General features: G+C 35.9%; 1 protein-coding gene and 1 pseudogene across 1 annotated transcript in view; one reads left to right on the top strand and one right to left on the bottom strand.

Moving 5' to 3' along the window:
- TM7SF3 (transmembrane 7 superfamily member 3) overlaps positions 1 to 23,531 on the top strand; it is a 40,449-nt gene that overhangs the window by 12,869 nt on the left and 4,049 nt on the right. The window contains exons 2-11 of the mRNA XM_074194197.1: positions 3,441 to 3,595; positions 4,682 to 4,832; positions 5,456 to 5,576; positions 7,672 to 7,843; positions 9,884 to 10,061; positions 13,087 to 13,173; positions 14,682 to 14,762; positions 16,106 to 16,258; positions 21,912 to 22,009; positions 23,157 to 23,319. Coding sequence (XP_074050298.1) covers positions 3,441 to 3,595; positions 4,682 to 4,832; positions 5,456 to 5,576; positions 7,672 to 7,843; positions 9,884 to 10,061; positions 13,087 to 13,173; positions 14,682 to 14,762; positions 16,106 to 16,258; positions 21,912 to 22,009; positions 23,157 to 23,319 — 1,359 coding nt within the window. The remainder of the gene's footprint in view (positions 1 to 3,440; positions 3,596 to 4,681; positions 4,833 to 5,455; positions 5,577 to 7,671; positions 7,844 to 9,883; positions 10,062 to 13,086; positions 13,174 to 14,681; positions 14,763 to 16,105; positions 16,259 to 21,911; positions 22,010 to 23,156; positions 23,320 to 23,531) is intronic.
- LOC141493207 (mitochondrial carrier homolog 2-like) lies at positions 18,885 to 20,888 on the bottom strand (annotated as a pseudogene).

A 23,531-nucleotide genomic window follows, 5' to 3' on the forward strand; every position in this document is an offset into this window, starting at 1 on the left:
AGTATGCCACACCATCAAAAGTACTGACAGTTTGATGGTTGTGAAATACATAATCATTCATGAGACTTTAGATCTTGGTGCTCCATGACAGTGGGAAGTGGCTTAACTTCCTGGAGTCATTTCCATGAAAACCAAAGCAGTGGGGTGGCTAGGTGGTGAAGTGGATAAAACACCATCCCTGAAGTCAGGAGTACCTGGGTTCAAATCCGGTCTCAGACACTTAATAATTACCTTGCTGTGTGGCCTTGGGCAAGCCACTTAATGCCATTTGCCTTGCAAAAACCTAAAAAAAAAAAACAAAAACAAGAGAGATCAAGAATTATAAGGGGAAAAAAGTAAAATTCATTGAGTAGTTTTTCTTTTTTTAATTTCTAAAAAATATTTTTTCAACTATATATGGTGGTAAGTTTTCAATAACCATTTTTTGCAAGGTTTTGAGTTTTTCCTCTCTCCATCCCTTCCATCCGCTCTTCCCCTGATAGAAAGCAATCTAATATAAGTAGCCTTTCTTCTTGATAGATCTTTATTCTTTCCCTGTTTGGGCAGCAGCTTCCCAAAGTGTAATTATTTTGCTTGGTTCTTGTCAAGGCCCTTTTTTGGTCTACCTTCAAGAAATAAGTAAATAGAAGAAGGGAAGTGGTGTATAGATCCCAACCGTCAGACTGACATGTTTCCTGAGAGGTCAGATAAAGGATTTTTTTTTCCTCTTAAACCTCTTAAAAAGAAGTTTGTTTATTATTTTAGCTCATTGCCTTCTATGTTGTTAAGTCTAAATAACTTGACAAGAACACTCTGCCTTGGTTTCAATTTAACCATTCAGGGACAAAATCATAATTAAGTGTCAAAGTATCTCCTCAAATGAGTCCTCTCAACAAATATGTGCAAAAGTCAGTCTGGAGAGAACCGTTTTTACTTCCTTGAAACTTTGGGAACATTTTCAATTTATGCTTACTATTTTTATTAGAATTTTTATTTTTACTTGACCACTCTTTTCTATGAACATATTTTTGATTTAAAAATTTTCTTTTTTTTAAATTTTCCATTATTATTTCTATTTATTTTGAATTTTACAATTTTTCCCCCCTAATCTCACTCCCCCCTCCCCACAGAAGGCAGTCTGTTAGTCTTTATATTGTTTCCATGATATACATTGATCTAAGTTGAAAGTGATGAGAGAAAAATCATATCCTTAAAGGAAGAAAAATAAAGTATAAGAGATAGCAAAAATTACATAATGAGATAACATTTTTTTTAAATTAAAGGTAATTGTCTTTGGTCTTTGTTCAAACTCCACAATTCTTTCTCTGGATACAGATGGTATTCTCTATCTCGGATATCCCCAAATTGTCCCTTATTGTTGTACTGATTGGAATGAGCAAGTCCATCAAGATTGATCATTACCCCTATATTGCTGTTAGGATGTAAAATGTTCTTCTGCTTCTGCTCATCTCACTTAGTATCAGTATCCTCAGTTTAATTTAAAAAAGCACAGTACAGCACCAACGTTGTGTCCCATCTCTAGGCAAGGCTGGAATGCACTCCTTTTCACTCACTGCCTACTTTATGAACTTCAGTTTCCCTCACAATTCTGCTGGAAAGCCATCCTCTCCTAGATTAGGCTTGTGCTAATTCTCATCTTCCTTATCTGTTTATGCCTTCCCTTAAAAATTGCTTTGAATTATTTATGAAATATTTGCTTTAATAGTCTCTCCTGAGACAATTAGATTTTTTTTGTAGGTTGGCTGTCCTGGTGTAAACCCTCTGAAGACGGACTGCTTGGATCCTAGATCTGAGCTGCCAGAGACCTCTTATCCAATACCTATTCTTTTATAGTTAAGGAAACTGATATCTGTATGGAAGTTAAGGCACTTGCCCCAGGTCACAAAGGCAGTTATTTTTGTCTCTTTTGTATCAATTCCAGTATCAATATTATAAAAAGTGAATTTGTAATCTCCCACAAACTTGTTTCTACTCTTGACTTTGGTATTTCTATTGCTGATTGTATTTTCTTCCCATACACCTTTGGCCTTGTCTCCTTCCTTTTTCCACACAGCCTAGCCTAGTTGAGGCCCCCATTACCCTTAGTCTGGACAACTTAATAGCTGTACCTTCTTCAGTCCATTCCCATTTTACTAAGGCAGAAGTCTCTATCTGTCAACTCCCTGCTCAAGTGGGTCCTTGTTGCCCAAGGATGAATCAAAAATCAGCCTGGCATCTATGGCATTCTACAATCTGACCACAACCTGCTTTTATAGCCTTATTGCATGTTATGCTTCTCCTGACTCTGACCCATCAATGGTATTACAGATTGTATCAACCACCATTATGGAGGGTGACCAAAGAACTATGGCCAGGCTTTTAGAAGAAGAGGTGCTTATCCAAAAAGAAAGAAAAGGGATATACAGTTTTCCCTTATCTTTCCTTCCTTGTATTTTTTATATTATTCATCATAACTATTCATAATTTTCCTGGGATGGATAATGAAGGCATTATCTTTTAGGCTAAAAGCTTTTTTTAACTTATTTTATCAAATTCAAATTTGCTGAAATTATAAGATCTTTTCACCTTTGTAGATTCAACTTCCTTGAGAAAATCAGAATATGCATAGTACTTTGAAATGTATATTTTATAGCTATCAAGTGATTTAGGATTAGAATATATTGTATAAAATTGTGCTGTATATTTTTAGAGAAGGCCTAGAGAAAGTCAGGTACAAATTTTTCTTTCTTGTCTTTTCCCTTTTAAAAAACACCCAATTTTTTTCTCAAAAATTTTGTTTTTTTTTTAAATGTTCATTCCTCTTGGGGAGATAGAGGACCAGAAATCAATTTTCAAAGCTAATGTTTAATGAATGGAGAGATTAATATTTTAACTGAATAAATATTATATGCTCTAAGTCTGTATTTTGTCTAGTAAAGGTAGAAGAGGGGAAGGAAAGATTGGCCGCAGTAGGAAAAAGGGGAATAGAAACTGAGGTGAGAGAGACATAGAGGTTCTCTAAGCTCACAATTATAGTAGGTATATTTGTTTGTCTATGTTTCAGGGTCCAGTGACTTTGAAACAGAGGAATGAAGTTAGAGAGAGCATTATCTAGAGGTAGAAGACTTGACTTTCACCATGCTTTCTCCAGTATCTCTTCCCTTTTGGAGGGACTGGGTTAATTTGTTTCTCTTGTAAAGGTGAATGTATATGTTTGTAGTGATATACCTAAATGATGCTTTTATCATCTGGTATCAGAAGTACAAATATAATAATGTTTTACAAAAACAATAATGTTTAAAATCTTTCCATAGGGGCAGCTAGGTGGCACAATGGATAGAGCACCGGCCCTGGAGTCAGGAGGATCTGACACTTAATAATTGCTTAGCTGTGTGACCTTGGGCAAGTCACTTAACCCCATTGCCTAAATAAAAAATTAAAAACAAATCTTTCCATTTCAGGTCTTCTTGAATTTTCTTTGGGGAAATTTAGATACTTCACACTCGGCAAGCCCTTTCCAGAAGAAGCTGTATTGCGTCATATTGCAAGCAACATCACATTTATAATTTTCCAAGTACATTCTCAGTACAAGAATGTAACAGTCTCATTTTACAAGGTCTGTATGAGGAGTTTCCCCAGTTTCAATTCATTTTCGTCTTTGACTCTTATTAGAAAACATTTTATGTATGCTATAGAACTAAATCTCTTCCAAATGATGAAATCTTTTCAAATTTTGAATTAGCATTTTAAAAATCAGGATTGAGCCATAGTGAGTGAATTGTGTAGATAAATTAGAATATCCATTAGATAATCAATTAGATTGTAACCCCCTTAAGGGCAGGAACTTGTTTGCTTCTTTTTGTATTACCAGTGCTTAGCACAACATCTGGTAGTAGGAATTTAATAAATATTGGTTGGTTGGTTGGTTAATATTGATGGGAGCCTTGAAGAATGTTTGGGGAATCTATTATTATAAAAAATGCTTTTCATAATTAGTTTCCTTCTTGACTTGGCCCCTTGCCTCATACTTCCAATAGTAGCCTCTGTCTGAGATGCATTACACAAGGTTTCCAGTTGTTATCTAACCCCTAACTTGATGAAAAGTGCCTTGGTATATCATATGACAACTAATTAAAAAAATTTTGATTGCTGAACTTTAAGAAGACAGTGGGGAAATAATAACATAGAACTAGAAACAATGAATGCATAGAAATTGCAGAGGCATATTTTAACTAGATCTCAAGGACAGAATTCCCAGCAATTAGAATTTTCCAAAGGCAGAATGGAGTCTTCCAGTAAAGGGCAGCTGGATGAGCACCACTTTTCTGGGATGTTAGAGAGGAAATTCCTATTCAGCTATCGCTTGGATTAGATCAACAGTGCCAAACTAAAATAGTTCTCAGTAGGCACATGTTGACTCAAAAAATCACAAGTTAACTATCTCTGATACTTTATTTTTATTTATTAAATATTGCCAATTACAGTTTAATTTCATTTAGTTGTGTTCAAAAGTTTTGCATAGCTGGATTTAGAAAAGGCTGTGTATTATATAACCTCTGGGGAAAAAAAAGTGCTGTAGTATGACAACATATGGGAAATGTCCAATAAGAGTGATCATGTTGTCAACCTTGCCTAATTCAATATGTCTGTGGTGGTGGTGGTGGTGCTGTTCAGTGACTTTTTTTTCCCCTTTCGTTTCCAGAATCCTCCTCCAGATGCTTCAGGGACAGGTGTAGACAAAGGCCTAGTTTCCCTTCTTAGGCCAGATCAGAGTGTTTGTACTTGGTATGTGGAGGCTTCAGAGGCTGATAATGTTTGGAGTGTGGCCATTCCACTTTCTTATTCAGAAAAAGGTAATTCTTGATTTGAGCTTTATTGTCTCCTCCAGCAAGCCAGTTCTGTTAGTGCCTTGAACCTAAAGGGGATTCCCTCAGGTCACCTGTATGGTTTTCTGTAGGCAAAGATCTGATTATCAGCCTTGTGAGATTTAATAAATGACCCCAATCTTAATCCACTTCTAACCAATCACCAACAACCCCTAGTGAGCAGTCTGCTCTACAGTTGTGTTCTTGCCTGGGATACTGTAAATTAGAGGGCAGCCAAGTGGCATCATGGATAGAGCACTGGTCTTGGGGTCAGGAGGACCTGAGTTCAAATTTGGCCTCAGACACTTAACAGTTACCTAGTTATGTGGCCTTGGGCAAGTCACTTAACCCCATTACCTTAAATAAATACAATTTAATTAAAAAAAAGAAACTGTAAATTAGGTGACATAGCTTTCTCTCTTGTCCCTTGCAGAGCTGTCTTTCCATCTTTGAAGTTTTCAGACTAGATGTTCCTCTCAGTGACTGGTATAAGACATCCCTTCAATCTGAAGGACACTGACCTTCAGAAAGGGGGATTGCAGGGCTGTAAAAAAGGTGAAGGATTTGAGGGACATGATCTCTGGTAACTAAACTGTTTATTTCACTTCTAGATCCTATCCCAGGAGGCTGTAATCTGGAGTTTGATTTAGATGTGGATCCTAACATTTACTTGGAATATAATTTATATGAAACAATTATCAAATTTGCCCCAGCAAATCTAGGATATACCAGGTATGTATAGCTCTTCAAAATGCTTTAGATTTAAACCTTTTATATTGCAAAGCTGTATGTAAAGGTTGTTCAATGGGTAGAGTGAAGGGCTTGGATTTAGGAAGACTTGAGTTGGAATCCTTCCTAAGACACTTGGTCTTGTGACCTAGGACAAGTCACTTAACTTCTCTGTTCCTCAGTTTCCTGATTTTTAAAATGGAAGTGATAATGCCACCTGTCTGGCAGAGTTGTTAGTTATTCAGTCCATTTTAGACATCTCCAACTCTTTATGATCCCATTTGGATTTTCTTAGTTTTTTTTTTATATTTGTTGCAAGGCAATGGGGTTAAGTGGCTTGCTCAAGGTTATACAGCTAGGTAATTATTAAGCAGCTGAGGTTGGATTTGAACTCAGGTACTTCTGACTTCAGGGCCAGTGCTCTATCCACTGAGCCACCTAGCTGCCCCTCCATTTGGATGTTTTTGGCAAAGAAACTAGAGTGGTTTGCTAACTAGATAGACTCTTGTCTGAAAGTAGATTTGAATAAGATTAAAGATTAAATGAGTTAATATATATATAAAGCACATTGCAAACTTTAAAGGGATCTATAAATGACAACTATTATTATTATAGTTAAAGCATAAAAAGGGGATATTCTTAAACCTTATTTGAACTTTATACATTTAGTTAATAAGCATTTTTTTATTTGGCCATTATATATTTCAGGAACTCTGCTAATTTCTGAGATTCTAAAGACAAACTATATTGGGCAGTTAGGTGGCATAGTATAGGAGTAATGGACCCTGGAGTCAAGAAGACCTGATTTTCACCTGGGCAAGTCACTTTAACCCTGTTTGTCTTGGTTTCTTTGATGTGCAAAATGAACTAGATGCCCCTAAGCAAAACTAGATCTACAGTGTCCTCTGGCATATATTAAAATAGACATTTTTAAAGAATTGCTGAAAGGCAGAAAGATACTGACATGACAGACATAGCTAAACCAGTTGATTCTTTGAGGATCTGAATGGTCTAGATAGAAAACATAAATATAATGGGAAAACAACAAACAATATAATGAGAGAAAGAAATTAAGGGACCAAGAATTGGGAAAGAAGAGAAAGTTTCATTTGTGAATAGCATCATAGTTTTTAGACCACATTGAAGAATCAACAAAAATTAAGGAAATAGGGCTTCAGCCAAGTAGCAGGACAGAAAATTCCATAGAACTAACCAGCATTTTTATCCAGTGAGTATAAATAAGTTTTAATCTCACTCAGCAGTAAAATGGATAAAAAGGTAAATTTCCTTTAAATATTCACACATAAAGGACTTAAATACAACTGCTAAGCAGTTTTTATAGAAATAAAAGATCTAATAGAAGTATTAGTTTTTCTGACTATGATATGACAATATAGTCAATATTATAAAACTCAACAAGCACTATACCAATGAAAATAACAAGAAAATGTTTTATAGAATTAGACAAAATAATAAAATTTTACTGAAGGAACAAAAGATTAGGAATATAAAGAGAAACTAAATAGGAAAAAAAAAGCAGTTAAGTAGTAATATAAACAGCTTTCAAATTTCTGTTATGAAATAGTAATTATCCAAAGTCTGCTAGTTTTAAAAAAATAAGTGGAATAGATTAGATAAGCACAATTTAAAAAGCAAACTTGGACAGTAATTCATTGCCGGTGAAGCTGTTAATTGAGCTGACTATTTTGAAAAGCCAATTACAAACTTTGTTTCTTGATACAGCTATTTGACTTTTAGATTAATTCCCCAAAGGAGGTTATTGACAGGAAGAAAGGCCCTATATTTCTGGTTTTCGCTTTATCTTTGCATCCTCTGCCTAGTGCAGTGCTTTCCTGCATATCGGTGTATAATAAATGCTTACTGGGTTGGGTTGAAAGAATCATTAAACAGAGAAATGGAATTTACTATTTCTCAATGGAAAAAGAAGGGCTGTGAATTTTTTATAATTTAAATGTAATTTTAAGCTTAAAGTCTGTAAAGATGTTTTAAGTGATAATTTTCTGGCTTTGCTTATATTTGAGATTTAAATTATAAGGGGAAAATGTTTTTGCTTCTACATAATTGTGTTTTATTTCAGAGGCACAGATCCTCTACCCTGTGATCTGGGAACTGGCCTGGACTCCAGGTGGAGATTAGAGTATGATGTCTATCAGTATTTTTTGCCTGAGAACAACCTTACTGAAGAAGTGTTACTAAGACACATTCAGAAGATGTCTATGGTCTCTCAGGTAGAAGCCAGTGGTTTCAAAGTAAGTGCAGAATTTGGTCCTGTGATCTAAAGATCACTTAACAGCATTCCCTTTGATCCATTGATTCTAACTTTAAGGGGGTTTCATCAATTAAGGAAAGGCTGAAGAGATTTTGATATATAAATATAATGGATTATAGATTATGGACTATTAATTTTGAGCTGTAAGAATTGATGAAGGGGAGTTTTTAGAGAAAACTGAGGAGAATTGTATGAATTGATGCAGAGTGAATTGACCAGAACCAAGAAAACAACGTTGCTGTTCAGGGAAATCAAGTGAAATCAAGCTGGATTTTTCTCTTTGGAATCTGATGCCCAGTTTGTGGCATGGTGTGTGTGTTTGTGTGTGTGTGTGTGTGTGTGTGAGAGAGAGAGAGAGAGAGAGAGAGAGAGAGAGAGAGAGAGAGAGTGAGAGAGAGAGAGAGAGAGGAAGAGAGGGGAAGAGAGGGGGAAGGGGAAAGGAAGGGGGAAGGGGGGAACAGGAGACAAGGAGAGGGAGAAGCTTCTCAGATGCCACCAAGCTAAAGTTAGCTCTTTTAAGGTTATGAATTTGTTCTATTTGTTATCTAATCTTGGGAAGCTACTCCATGAAAGGCTCACTCTCTTCCTTGTTGTGCTGTGGAGGTCATAATGGGTTCCAAAAGGCCATATTGGCAGAGGACAGGATTTGGGATCTTCTTATTAGTTTGGAAAGGCTTTGAACAAAGGACTATTGATCTCTTGTCTGAAGTCCAACCCAAGTAATCTCTGAGAGCTCATTACAATTTGCCTACAAAACTCCAACTCCTTGAAAGAGTGAACTATCATTTTGAGAGTTCTTACTAACTCTATTTCAGGATGTTTTTCATATTGCAGATTGGCTGTTTAAAAATGTAAATATTGCTTGAGAATAGATACGACCTGATGGGGTGATGCAGAGAAGATATGCACAGACATTATGTATCTACCATCATAATAGTCCCACAAAAAATCTTTACTTGAGTTTGAGAAATATCATGTGTTCAAAAATGTGAAATTTTTATTTCTGCCTGTAGAGGGAATAGGGAACTGCTTTTTCAACCTGAATAATCTCAGTTTTGTAGGCAAGATTAATGTTTGCTTTATTGAACAAGCAGAAACTTTTATTGATGGAGTCCTAACACTCAGAGTGATTATACTCTTATCTATGGACATGGTTCCTAGGACATAGTAGGCTTTTTTTTAGGTTTTTGCAAGGCAAACGGGGTTAAGTGGCTTGTCCGTGGCCACACAGCTAGGTAATTATTAAGTGTCTGAGACCAGATTTGAACCCAGGTACTCCTGACTCCAGGGCCAGTGCTTTATCCACTACAACACCTAGCCGCCCCACATAGTAGGCTTTTAATAATTATATGTTAATGGACTGATTGATAGGCAGATGTCTTCATTAAGTGTCTAAAAATAGGAGGTCCTTATTTAAAACTTTGAAATCATCTAGAAGGCCAGTAATTAAACTATACAATATTGTGGTGCTGTATAAGACCACCCTAAGGAGTTTGTGATTTTTTTGAAAATTAGGTTGTCTGTGATAGAAACAATAATTCATGATTGTCATTGCAATCAGAGTATAGGACAGTGCATTGTACCTTGTTGTATAATATTGACCCATATTATTTAGTGGTGAACAACTTCATTTTGCTCCAGGTATAAAAGAAAAATGGAAACTTGGACTTGAGGGGTAAATTGCCCAATTGCAAAAATGGAAGACCATTTGAACTCGAAGACAATTCAGTTTGTCTTCAAATGCCATTTGTGAATTTTGTTTCTGTCATTTCCATAGCCTAAGTTATGAAAGTTTAAAAGCTATTGTAGAATTTCATGAAGATGCAATGTTAAGTCTTGATCATGATGGAGTACAAAAGCTCTATCTTCTGAAGGACTGGGCTCTACTCTAGAAATCCATTTTATTGAGTTGTCATTTAAATCTTATTACTCTTGGCATGTTGAGCTTGTGATAAATTGAGTAGAGTTTTTGTTTAATTTTGGGCACAAAATAATCAAGCTGTCATTTTTTTAATTTCAGGTTGCTACCCTAAAATCCAGTGATAAGACCATTGTTTACTTCTCATCTGTCCCAGGACAGGGTGTAATTTATAATGTTATTGTACGGGACCCATTCTTAAATACATCAGCTACTTATGTTCCTGCTCACACATATGCCTGTCACTTCAATACGATTCTAGACAATTGTTCTTCTCTTGGTGAGTGCATTAATCTATTCATATAAATCAAGAAAAAATCCTTTGACTCTGAAGAGTGTTCTCAGAAAATAAGGAATTTCAATATAATTATCAGTGTTCCTGCTTTCATTTTGCATTTTTAGCCCCAGAGAGCTAAAATTTATAATCTTTTTAAAAATTTTTGTTGTCTGTATTGTTCCTCCAGCTAGTGTTTCTTTACCCATTACTATTCTTTGACACTTTTCTTTAATAAAACTTGCCTCCCCCTCCCCCCATTTTCCATGGTCTTTACTATGAATACATATTATTTATCTTCTATATTTTTTGTTAATATCCCATATGTCCTAGAGAATTCCTGGACCTTGGAGAAAAAAGAAATTTCTCTTAAGCAAAATCTCCACAAATTTATCTCTTGTTTTTTTAAATCACCTTCATTTCCAAATTTATATCTTTCCCTCTTTATTTTTAAAAATATATATATAAATATATAAATATATTTCATATATGTTCACATGATTAAGCTAATTTCAATATTTGATTTTAGTAGCTAGCTGAAAAAGTTAACTCAATAAGATAGGTATCTGCAAATGGAAGAAGTGCATTATTGATTGACATTTTCTAAATCATTATGTTCATCTTTATTTTTAAAACAATTCAATTTATATTTTTTCAATGAATAGAAATCCACTTTCATGGTTAGTCATTCCCTTTTTCAGTGTTCTTAAATCTTTCAAAGTTGTGTATCTTTGCAAAGTTATTGCTATGGTATAAATTACCTGGTTCTGCTGCTTTCTTTGCTCCATTTCAATTTATGTAAGTCTTTTTTGTTTTCCCTGAAACCATCCCCTTCATCATTTCTTACAACCCAATGGTATTCCATCACATTGATATACCATCATTTGTTCAGTCCAGTTAAATTCCCCTTCCCTTCCCTCCTATTCCTATTTACACTTTTTCTTTTATCATAGCAAAGAGAGTTCCTATAATGTTTTTCTATGTATGTGTCATTTTCCTTTTTTTGTTTTATTGGTATCATTGGATCGAAGGGTAAGTAGAATTTTATTAAGTTTTGGGCATAGTTCAAAATTGCTTTCCAGAATGACAGAACCAATTCCCAGATTCACCAACATTGTGTGGATGTTGCTATTTTCCAATACCCCTCACTCTCTTTTCCTTTCCATATTTATAATCTCATTCAACTTTTCAGAGATAAAACTGCTTCCTAAATAAGTGTGATTACTGAGCAGGTAACTTCAAAACTACCTCCTCCTCCCATGCTGGTAAGGTTGATAACTGGCATCATGACAAAATAGGAAAGCTTCTAAACAGTCAGGCTGGTAATAATTCTTGAGAAACAGACCTCTGGGGGAAAATTTTTTTTTTCTTATGTAAAGTGTGAAATGTGACACTTGAGAAATATAGGTGACCTTGTTTTAAAAATATATCAAAGGCAAATTTAGGAAGCAGTTTTATCTCTGAGAAGCTGATTTAGACTGTAAATTTGAGACTGAGTCATGGGATCAGGTTTTCATTGACACTAGGAAATTTTTAATTACCATACTTCATTATTAATTAAATCATAAAAAATACCCTCACCACAACTTGTGCAGTTAGCAAAGTGAGTTTTAATTTTTAGTGCTTCCAGTGTATTAATAGATTTATACTTTGAAATAATGATTTCATCAAGTTAATAAATATAATAAGTTATTATTTTGCAGGCCTGTAAGATGGCATAAAAGCTATCGTATTGGTTCAGATCAAATAGGATGAACTTTAATAAAGATCCATATAAATTCTTTGCTTATGAAGCTGATTTTTTTTTTAACCAAGGTGTAAGATAGTTTGGCAGCAGTTCATGTGAGAAAGATTTAGTATAGTGGACTGTAAGTTTTGTGTGACAATGTGAGATGTGGCCCCAAACTCTAATACAGACTTAGGCTGCATTTAAAGACAGTGTCCAGGACATGGAAAGCCATCAGTAATTGCAATATTCTTCACCCTGGCCAGACTTCCTCTGTAGTATTGTGTTCACTATTATATTTTAGAGAGGGTATGGATAAGCTGGCAAGTAAGACCCTTCTGATTTAGTGGTACATATTTTGCCTTACTGACAAAGTGGTTCTGGGTAGAGATGAGAGGGACAGCATCCAGATAAGCTAAATCCTACAGTATCTTTGTTGAATCTCTTTGTTTTGTATGGGCAAATCAAACCTCTTTGTATGAACTCTTCACTGACTTTCAAGTGCCTTATTTTATTCCAACATTTAACCTGAACTAACAGGGTGCTGCATTAGGCTTACTCTCACAGCTGGCCCAAGGATAAAAAGGATTAAGTTTGCTCTGACTTAGTGGACAGAATTAGGAGCAGTGGGGAGGCAGGAAATGGAGAGAGGCTTAAAAAACTTTGTAACAAAGAGAACCAAGTCCAAATGAAATGTACTGCCTCAGGATGTAGTGGAAGTCTTCAGATAGGCTGGCTGTCCACTTGGGAATGCTACAGACTATATAGGGAATTCTTGTTCATTTGTGGATTGGACCTGACCTCCACAATATCTTCCAGTTCTGGGATCTTGTGCTAAAAGTGGACATAGTAGTTATTTAACATGATCAGTCCATATTTATTTCCTGTCACCTTTTGATCTATATAGACACTAGAAGGACCAGAGTTTAAGAAGATCTCAAAGTGCATTAAACTTTTTCAGTTGGTATAAGGCATTTTTTTTAGGTTTTTCTTTTCTTCTTTTTTTTTTTCCCTGCAAGGCAATGGAGTTAAGTGGCTTGCCCAAGGCCACACAGCTAGGTAATTATTAAGTGTATGAGGCCGGATTTGAACTTAGGTACTCCTGACTCGAAGGCCAGTGCTCTATCTTCTGTGCCACCTAGCCACCCTGGTATAAGTCATTTTTTTTTAAGAATTTCTATAGAAAAGAAAATGAGTTGGGAGGAAGAAGATTTTTATTGAAAAGCAAATTTTTGTGTTATTTGATATTCTTGTAGTTGTCAGATGATCACAAAATATGACTCATTTTATTTTAATTATTTCTAGGAAGGCTTTCAACCAAAGTCTTTTTCACGATTTTTGCTATTCTTGGTCTCTTCATTTGTTTCTTTGGACACAGATTCTGGAAAACAGGTATTCTCTACCTTTTTAATACATTTTTGTACTCTTTTAAATTTTAGTAGTGTCCTAAACACTACTAAACCAAGTGTGTGAGGCCTGGTTTTGGTCCCAAGTGTTTGTGTGACCTTACAATGTTCTTTTGGTGGAATTTTTTAAAAATACAAGGTTTACTAGGCTAATGTGAATTTTTTTAGGGGGGCACTAATAATTACATTTTATGTTGTATAAACAAGACATCCATCGCAGTGTCTAAAAAGTGTTTGATTTGTCATGGTCTCTGCCTGTAAAAATGTAGACTACTGATCTGTGAAGAGCAAGTTAGAACTTCAAAGTCTGCAGTAACAGATGTGGTGGTTGGAGTAAACAATGAGCTCATTTTGAATTCTGATGAAATTGACTGGAACTTGGATACCTAAGGTTATGAGGGCTTTGGGGAAAAAAAAAAGTCACTGTTATGTTTTCAACCAGAGAATCAGAGTGAACTGATAGAACGCAAGTTATATTACAAATATTAGTATTTTCTTAATTGCTGTTTCAGTCATATATTCCTGTCATGTATAACTGGGAAAGAAGAACAATATGATGAATTTATTATGTGACAAATTAAGACCTTTTCTTATGTGCAGACAATTATTGCTAAGCCCTTGGAATCTCCTGATATTATTAAGTAAATTTGATATTAAAGTTTCGCAGTTTTTTGGTTATTCGTGTTCAAAGTGGGAATGGTATCATTCAGATATCATGTCTTTGGGTTTGGATTGCTTTGGGTACCCAAAAAGGTACAGGGTTCTTTTATTTTAAAACAATTTTTTAATTGATATCTTTTGATATCAATTGATATCTTTTATAATATCTCATTGCCAAATGTAGATTGTAAACTCGTAATATTTTTCCTACTTAGTCATTCCTTAGAATAAAATATTGAAAAAAGAAAAAAGATAAGCAAAAGTAATCAACATATCAATCAACTCTAATTTTATATAGGTTAATACTAGAATTTAGCTTGTAATTCTTGACTAGGATCAAAGTTGGAGTTGTTTGTGTTTGCCTTAGCTGATAGCAAATCTGCCTCATTCACATATTGGATAATTGAAAGATGATTTGTGTGTATTAGACTTGTGCCCTGCTGTCATTATTGCAGGCATATTTCAAGATTAATAGTATTGAATGGTTGATGATTCTTCTCATTTCTGTTCTGCCACATCATACTTTCTTGTTCCTTTGTCAAGTATTCAAAAGTGTAGGACCTGGGCACTCAAGGGCATATTGATATTTTTTTTGTTTTTTGCAAGGCATCGGGGTTAAGTGACTTGCCTAAGGTCATACAGCTAGGTTATTATTAAGTGTCTGAGGCTGGATTTGATCTCCGGTACTCTGGACTCCAGGGCCAATGCTGTATCCACTGTACCACTTAGCTGCCCCATATTGATATTGATAAGGAAATATTACCTTTAAAATTCATCAGTGTGTTTAAATACAGAGTATTGAACAGTGGTTTTCTCTTTGTGGTTTATTTTTAGAACTATTCTTCATAGGTTTTATCTTCGTGGGATTCCTTTTTTATATAATGATTACAAGATTAACTCTTCTTCAATATGATGGTGAGTAAAAATAAGCTCTTTGCTTAGTCAAGAGGGGAAGCATTGACTTAGGGGGTTTTTTTTTTTGCAAGGCAAATGGGGTTAAGTGGCTTGCCCAAGGCCACACAGCTAGGTAATTATTAAGTGTCTGAGACCGGACTTGAACCCAGGTACTCCTGACTCCAGGGCCGGTGCTTTATCCACTACGCCACCTAGCCGCCCCAAACATTGACTTAATTCTCCAATTTTCTCTTGTCTCCTTGATGACACTGCATGACTGGCACAATAGATAGAGAGCTGCCCTCTAAGTCAGGGAGACAGCATTTAACACATGATTTATATATCTGTGGACAAATCACTTAGCACTTTAAGGTTTGAAATTGCAGATAGTTAACTGATCTGCACTGATAGAAGGAATTCCTTATGCCAGTGAAATCACAGGTCTAGACCACCATAGATGTAAATGTTGTATGATGATCTCCAAGCCTTCAAGAATAATGCTAGGGATGAACAAGACAGCTCGAAAAGCTAACAAGTTGAACTTCTATAATTAAAAAAACAAAGCAAAGCTGTATAAACCAGAGTTTTGCATTTTCATATACTCCTTTTTGTGATTCACTGTGAAAATAAAATAGAAAACCATTACCACTGATAGTGTCAGAGTCACGGTTAGCGTCATGGTTATAATATTGATTAGCTACTGTCTATAGGCCACTACTTCCACAGAAACTGTTTTTAAAAATTTTATTTATTTAAGTCAATGGGGTTAAGAGTGATTTGCCCAAGGTCACACAGCTAAGCAATTTTTAAGTGTCTGAGGAGGGATTTGAACTTAGGTCCTCCTGAGTCCAGGGCTGGTGCTCTATCCACTATGCCACCTAAGCTGCCCCTGAAACTTTTTTAAAAATATTTCCCCCCAATTACGTGTAAAGATAATAACATTTCTTTATTTGTTTTGCTTTCGTTTTGTTTTTGTTTTGGCAAGGCAGTGGGGTTAAGTGACTTGCCCAAGGTCACATAGCTAGGTAATTATTAAGTGTCTGAGGATCTGAAGGATCTGAATTCAGATCCTCCTGACTCCAGGGCTAGTGCTCTATCCACTGTGCCATCTAGCTGCCCCTGTCAGAAGATTTTGTGAACCTATGTTACACTCAGAGTTATGATTAGCATACCCAGAGGCAGGAATCTTAGAGAATTCCTCCATGAACTGGGCTGACATGTTTTTGTGGGCCATCAAAGAGTGACTTTAAATCCTAGTTTGCCCTCGAGGTTAAGACTGAGTGTTTGCTTCAAGTTATGACTGCAGGTAGGGTATGGAAATGTGAGTTAAATGATTTCCTTTTCCCCTCTCTGTGTATATATAGATCGTCTGATTTTGACTGCAGTTGCTGGAGGCCTTGGAGGAATTCTCTTAGTATTGGTTTGGTGGAGATTTGGGCTGGTCTTGATTTGCATGCTTTATGTTGGACTAGTACTGGGATTCCTCCTCTCATCAGTGGCTTTCTTTACTCCGCTAGGTAAGAGATTCTGTGACTTTTTTGTTTAGGCCCTTTGCAAAGAATTAAATTTAAAATTAAATTAAAAATTAAATTCACTAAAATTGTATTTAATAATTGAAAAACTATACTTAAATTGTACAAAAATAGGAGTCAACTCCTATTGTACAGTGTTTTTTTAAAAAAAAGCAAAGAATATCAGTTTCTGTAGTCTCTACCACAGTCTCCAAAAAGCCCTACCTGCTGTTCCTCACCACTAATTAGCAGAATGAACTGATCCAGTCAGTCAGATCTCTCTTCTGTGTTCTGCCTCCTTCCAACATATTGTAGCATGTTCAGTCCAGCTTTTGTGCCTTATTTCTAATGTTCCTCCATCTGGAAAAGACTTTTATTTACATTCAATTCATCCTTTAATCCCCCTTCATAGTTTTCCTTCTCCTTTGAACTGCTAAGCTGCCTCACTGCTTAATACTTTGTCCACTGATATTTCATGGGTATTAATTCTATTTTTTTAACATTTGTATTTTATATAAATGTACATGTTTTCTCTCTCAATACAATGCAAGCTCCTTTAGAGGACAGAGATGCTTTTTTTTTTTATCATTGTTTACCCAAAATGCCTGGTATAGTTAGATGCATAATGATTGCTTGGTGATAGCTTTTTATTGTTGGGTTTTTAATTTATTTATTTTGTTAAATATTTCCCAATTGCATGTAAAAAAGTTTTTAACATCATTTTTTAAAAATTTTGATTTCCAAATTCTTTCCCTCTCTCTTCCTTGAGTAGGCAGGCAATTTGGTTTTGATTGTACATGTAATACAACACATATTTCCATAATAACCATGTTGCAAAAGAAAACACAAAAAAACTTCATTTAGAATTCATCTGTTCATGCCCAAAGGTGGATAAAACCACACCTACTCTGTGGTCTAGTGGTACCACTGCTAAGTCTGTATTCCAGAAGGGATGAAATATGGAAAGAAAAGAACCTATATGTGCAGAGATATTTATAGCACCTCTTTAATGCTGGCAGGAGCTGAAGATTGAGGGGGATGCCCAGTGCTTGGGGAATGGCTGAACAAATTGTGTTATGTGATTGAGATGAAATGCTGTTCTGTTATGGGAAATGATAAACAGGATGCTCTCGGAAAAAAACTTACAGGAGTAGATGTAATGGGAAATGTACCTTATACAAAGTAATGGCAATATTGCAGGATGATCAGCTGTGAATGGACCTACCTTTTCTCAGCATTACTGTGTGAGCCAAGGATATTCTGAAGGACTTAAGATAAAGAATGCTATCATCCAAAAGACAGAACTGATGGTGTCTGACTACAGACTATAGACATAGCAGACTTTTTTTTCTCTTTTTTTGGAGGGGGGGTGTTATGTTGCTCTTACTACATTGACTATTTTAATAATGGTTTTTCTTGACTACACATTTTTAATCCATATCAAATAGCTTGCTTTCTCAATGAAAAGGAGTGAGGTAGAAGAAAGGGAGAGAATTTGGAGTTTAAGGCTTTGAAAGTTAATGTTGAAACTTGTTTTTGCATGAGACAAGAGGAAAAATAAAATAAAATTTATTTATTGTTTATGCAAGGCATTAGGGTTAAGTGACTTGCCCAAGGTCACACAACTAAGTAATTATTAAGTATCTGGGATCAGATTTGAACTCAGGTCCTCCTGACTCCGGGGCCAATGCTCTATCTACTTCCCCACCTAGCTACCCCTATAAAATAAAATTTGAAAAAAGAAGAAAAAATCCATCTGTTCTCTAGAAGTGGATAGCATTTTTTATTTTGGGTCTTTTAGAGAATAATCTTGGGATTTTATCTTGATCAGAGTAGCTATGCCTTTCACAGTTATAGATTATCCTTACAAAATTGCTGTTACTGCATAAAGTGTTCTCATTCTGTTTACTTTGCATCAGTTCTTATAAGGTTTCCCAGGTTTTTCTGAATTTATCTTGCTCGTCATTTCTCAAAGAGTAATATTCCATCGCAATCATATGCCAAAACTTATTCAGCCATGATGGACATACCTTGATTTCCATTGCCTTTCCAATTGCCATTACAAAAAGAAGTGCTATGAATATTTTTGTTCAGATAAGTTCTTTTCTTTCCCCTTTTCTTTGACTTCTTTGGAATGCAGAGATGGCTTTATATTGTTAAGCTTCTTGAAAGTAAGGATCATGTATTATTTTTTGTAGTATTTTTTTTAGGGTTTTTTTTTTGCAAGGCAAATGGGGTTAAGTGGCTTGCCCAAGGCCACACAGCTAGATAATTATTAAGTGTCTGAGGCCGGATTTGAACTCAGGTACTCCTGACTCCAGGGCCAGTGCTCTATCCACTGTGCCACCTAGCCACCCCTTTTTCTTTTTAGATTTTTCAAGGCCATGGGGTTAAGTGGCTTGCCCAAGGCCACATGGCTAGGTGATTATTAAGTGTTAAGTGTCTGAGACTGGATTTGAACTCAGGTATTCCTGACTCCAAGGCCAGTGCTCTATCCACTGTGCTACCTAGCCACCCCTTTTGTAGTATTTCTACCAGCTGTTCTGAACAGAATAGGAGCTCTATATCAGTACTTACTGGTAGTGTTTGGGGGGAAAAAAAATCCAAAACTTATGTGGACTGCCTTCAGTTCAGCAGACACAAAGTATCTACCATGCTAAGCTTTTTTTTTTAAGGTTTTTAGAATTTTATTTTTCCATTTCCTTCTAAAATGTTCTTTGTTCTGTAAATCTCTGTAACACATTTAGTCGTGGGTCACATTGTGCCAGGCTATTGATGCTCTGGCTAAGAAAATCTTGGTAGTGGAGAATGAAATCTACATTATCAGACCCAGCATTACAAAAATCCTATTTTAGAGTGTCATTAGAAATTAAAACTAAATGACTCCCACCCTCCTTTAAACAAAATGGGGAAGGGGAGAGGAGAAGAAAAATAAAAACATCATGTACAATTAAAATCATACCCTGTTGGGTATGGCAAGAACTCAGCTCATAGAGAGGACCAAAGACAGTGCCATAATATTTTTCTAATTTGTTTTCTACTTTACAAGGTTTGTTGTGGAGCTTATAGGGAAGGAGGGTTGAAGTCATTACCAAGTCACCTTTTTTGCACTTCGTTTTGGTTAAAGGAATTTAAAAATAATCTTTGTTATTGTTAACATCTCACTCTTAAAACTCATTCTACTTCCACTGAGTTGTGCAAAATGAGGGATGGGGTCAGAGAAACTTAGTTATTTTCAAAGCCTTATATCAGGAAGCAGGCTCTGTGGGGATCCTACTATCTCCTTAGAGTCCACAAGAAGAGGATAATTATTTATCTCCTAGAAAGTTGCTTTAGTAATTTTTTCTGACGTTTCACAAGTTGTTTCTATTCCTGTTTGGAATTTTATGATTCTTCATTCTTAAAAAGTTTAAAACTGAGGCCTTAACTCCATAATAACCTGCCCATTTCTCCAGAAAAAGTGCAATTTTGCTTTATATAAATCATATCTAAACCCAAAGCAAAAACTGCCCACTTCAGGAAAAAGAATCATTGGGGAATCTCAGCAGTAAAGCAGTTTGCATTGGGAAATGAACAAAAAAGGCAGACACCAAACACCTCCATTTTCCCAAGATCAAAATGATTATTAAAAAAAAAAGCACACCACACTGTATAGAAATCAACATTCTCTCCCATAATTCTGTGCATCTGGGACTACAGAAATGTCGCTGTCCCTGCCCCATATCTTCAAATTAACATCCTCAGGTCACAACAGTAAGTCTTCCCAAAGGGGACCTTCTGAAAAAACAAGCTATTTCCGTGGCTCATGTTTCCCTCTTTTTGTATCATGCACCAACAGTCTAACCAGGAAGAATAAATTGGGGCATAAGGAGGGCATCCACCAGTAAGCCCACAGTTGTTGACAGCCATCAGGTTGGAGATTAATACAAAGGGATAGGTCAGCATACTGGCAAAGAATCCAGTGACAGCCTGGGAATAACTCTTCATTTCATTCATAGTGGAAACCCCACTCTCCAGTGCATAGGTATTGACGAGGTAGGCCAATGAGTTACAAAGCCACAAGGAAATGATATTCCCCCAGGAGACGAGGAATAAGACCTGCAAAGAATCCTAGGAAGCCCTCCTCTCGATAAATGGTTACTATGGAGTCACATAGTCCACAATATTTGGTCTCTCTGCCAATGAATTGTACCATAGACCTCAGAGTGATCACATGGAAGGGATGCGTGACAAGGGTAGCAGCAGAATGAGCCAACATCTCCTGAGTAGTTTCCTTGACAACCTTGTCAAAACTAGATGGACCATCTTTTTGTGAAGGTTCAAGTCCTTGTTTTAACTCCTCAGCCTTGTCATAATCCTGGTATCCCTGCAAAACTTTACTATGGATCACAGTTCCAATGGCTCCAGAACACAGTCTGGTAGTTAAGCCCTTAAAAAGTCCGCTTTTTTCCATCAATACTCATAATATATTGAGCATAACAAAAAAGGCCAGGGAGTTGATAGACTTGCCATCCAAAAGTATTTCTTCCCATAGTTGCACGAGCACCTTCACGTACATGAGCGGCTGCAAGAGGATGGTAAGGCCAGAGCCCAGCAGCACCTGACTGGCTGCCTCCGCCATGATGACACCCACGGAAGGACGGGCAGGCGGGCAGGCCAAGCCACCGATCATGTGCCCAGGCCAGCGGCTTCCATGCTAAACTTTTATAGCCTAATGAGGGCAGAACATATACATATAGATAACATTTTTATAATGTGTATTACTATGTTGAGAAGTTAGAGGATGGGGTGAGGAATTAAGGATGACTCCCTGGAAGAAAGACATTTCAAGTGACAATTTAAGGGATGGATTATTTTTTATGTACTAAACTGAAGAGGAATATTTAATACTATTGTCCTTTTTTCCTGCCAATGCCAAAGGCATTGGCTTGTTGTTTTCTTCATTGATGACTTGCTCTCTGGCTGCTGCTTCTCCTTCCTGTAAAAAATACACATTTCTTGAGACGTTTAGTAACTTGGAAATGCTGGTGATGATAATCTACTTTGCTGAATTTGATAATTGCTTCAAGTAGCTTTTTAGATGATTTTCTAGGGTTCCTTAAGTATACCCTCATATCATCTGCAGAGAGTGAAAGCTCATTGCCAATTCTGATTCCTTCAGTTCTTTTTCTTCTCTTATTGCTATAGCTAATATTTCTAATACTATATCATTTAGTAGTTTGGAAGAAAGTGTCTTGAGAATTAGGTATTTTGTAGACACATTCCACAGATGAATAGGAATTTCATTTGAACACAGTTTTCACTGTAGGATATTCTTTGAATCTGTTAATGTTGTACATGAGTTCCATTTTAGTGAGAGTTGAGAGCTAACTACAATACCAATTACTCAGTAGCATCACTTAGTGTTACATATTTATGTATATATATATATATAGATATAGATATAGATATAATCATGTATATTTAAACCTTTTAGATAAAAAATCTTTTATCATCTTTTTAATTTTTTAAACTTTTCCAAATCCTGTAAATCTGATGTCCCTAAGTCCAGTTGCAACAATATATAAGGAGCTAAGATACATTTGTTTCCTTTATGTTGAGGAAATTAGATTTCATATGGACTGTTTGTGTCTAATAATTTTTTTGTTTTCTTTTCCAGGAGACTTGAAGATTTTTCACAATGATGCTGTATTCTGGGTGGCTTTTTCTTGTATGGTCATTTCAGTTCCAGTAATTTTCATAGGTTGCTTAAGAATTGTAAGTATGTTGCAATGAATTTTTATTCATTTTGTGGTCGTAGACATTCTGAGTTCTAAAATAATAAATACTTGTTTAAAAAAGGAAGGTGGGGTACTTTGAAAATACAAAAGGAAATAATTCTGATGAGGAAGAAAAGAGGAACCTGAAGAGACTATTGTGATTGTAGAGACTAATTGACTCTGTGTGTGTGTGTGTGTCTCCATCCATGTCCCACATTGGAAGGGTTACCTTGGGTTATTGTAGAATTCCCTTCACTAAAGTTTTCTAGATGGGTTTGTCTTGTTAAGTATTTTTGTAGAAGTAATTTTGGGGGCAGTTAAATGGTTCAAGGAATACATAGCATTCTGGGCCTGGGGGAAGGAAGACTCATCTTTCTGAGTTCTATGGCCTCAGACACTTACTAGTTGTATGACCATGGGCTTAATCCTGTTTGCTACGTTTCCTCATCTGCAAAATGAGTTGGAGAAGGAAATGGTGATCCATTTCAGTATCTTTGCCTAGAAAACTCTCATGAAGACTCAGACATGAGTGAACAACAATTTTTGGTGAGGTGTGGTCTCTTGAGGATTTTCTAATTCTATGAGATTCTGTGACTTAGTAACATAATAAAAAGAACTTGACTTTTGTCAGTTTGTTGGAGGGGAAGGCACTTGATGTATGATCACGGCCAATTCATTTTGATCTGTTTCCTTCTCTATAAAATGGATATATGCTTTATGACCCACCTCACAGTCTTTTAAACCTGAAAGTGCTTTGTAACTTAAGTTACATAACATTAGTAAAAGGGGTTAAGAGTTGATATACCACATAGGAATCATCTCAAAATTGCAATCTTTCTTCAGGGTTAATATTCTCTTCGAATAAGATTTATTCAGAATAAATACTTCTTGAATGAATTGACGCTTATATATGCCCAAGTAAGTATGAATATCATATGAGAATGCAGGCAATTTGTAGAGTGGTTTAAACATTTGAGCTCAATTTGTCTTGGTGATAATGACCCTTCCTGAAATCTCAAGAGTTTCCTACCTTGACCCTTGATTGGTTAGACAGATTGTTTAGCTCACAATGATACTTAATTGAGATCAATGTTCTTTTGGAGATTGGGGTCTAAAACTCTTACTTTTTACATCATTTCTCGTAGCTGAACATACTGGCTTGTGGAATTACTGGCTCCTACTCCGTGGTCTTAGCCATTGACAGCTATTTTTATACCAGCCTTTCATATATTACTCTGAATGTACTTAAGAGAGCCGTCAACACCAATTTCAACAGAGCTTACACCAGTGTGCCTTTTCAGACTAATGGTAAGTATTGAAACCAAGGGTCTAATAGTGTGACCAGTTTTGAGAGTACCCATGCACCTATCCTTGCCCCCAAAGTATTAGTGTAATTTTAACTTGCTGTATCTGTTTCCAGTTAGCTCAAATACAGGAATACAGGAATCAAAGACAATTCTAAAAGACTTGTGATGGAAAATGCCATCCACATCCAGAGAAAGAACTTATGAAGCCTGAAT

Source organism: Macrotis lagotis, chromosome 7, assembly GCF_037893015.1.
Source record: "Macrotis lagotis isolate mMagLag1 chromosome 7, bilby.v1.9.chrom.fasta, whole genome shotgun sequence".
Lineage (NCBI taxonomy): Eukaryota > Metazoa > Chordata > Mammalia > Peramelemorphia > Peramelidae > Macrotis > Macrotis lagotis.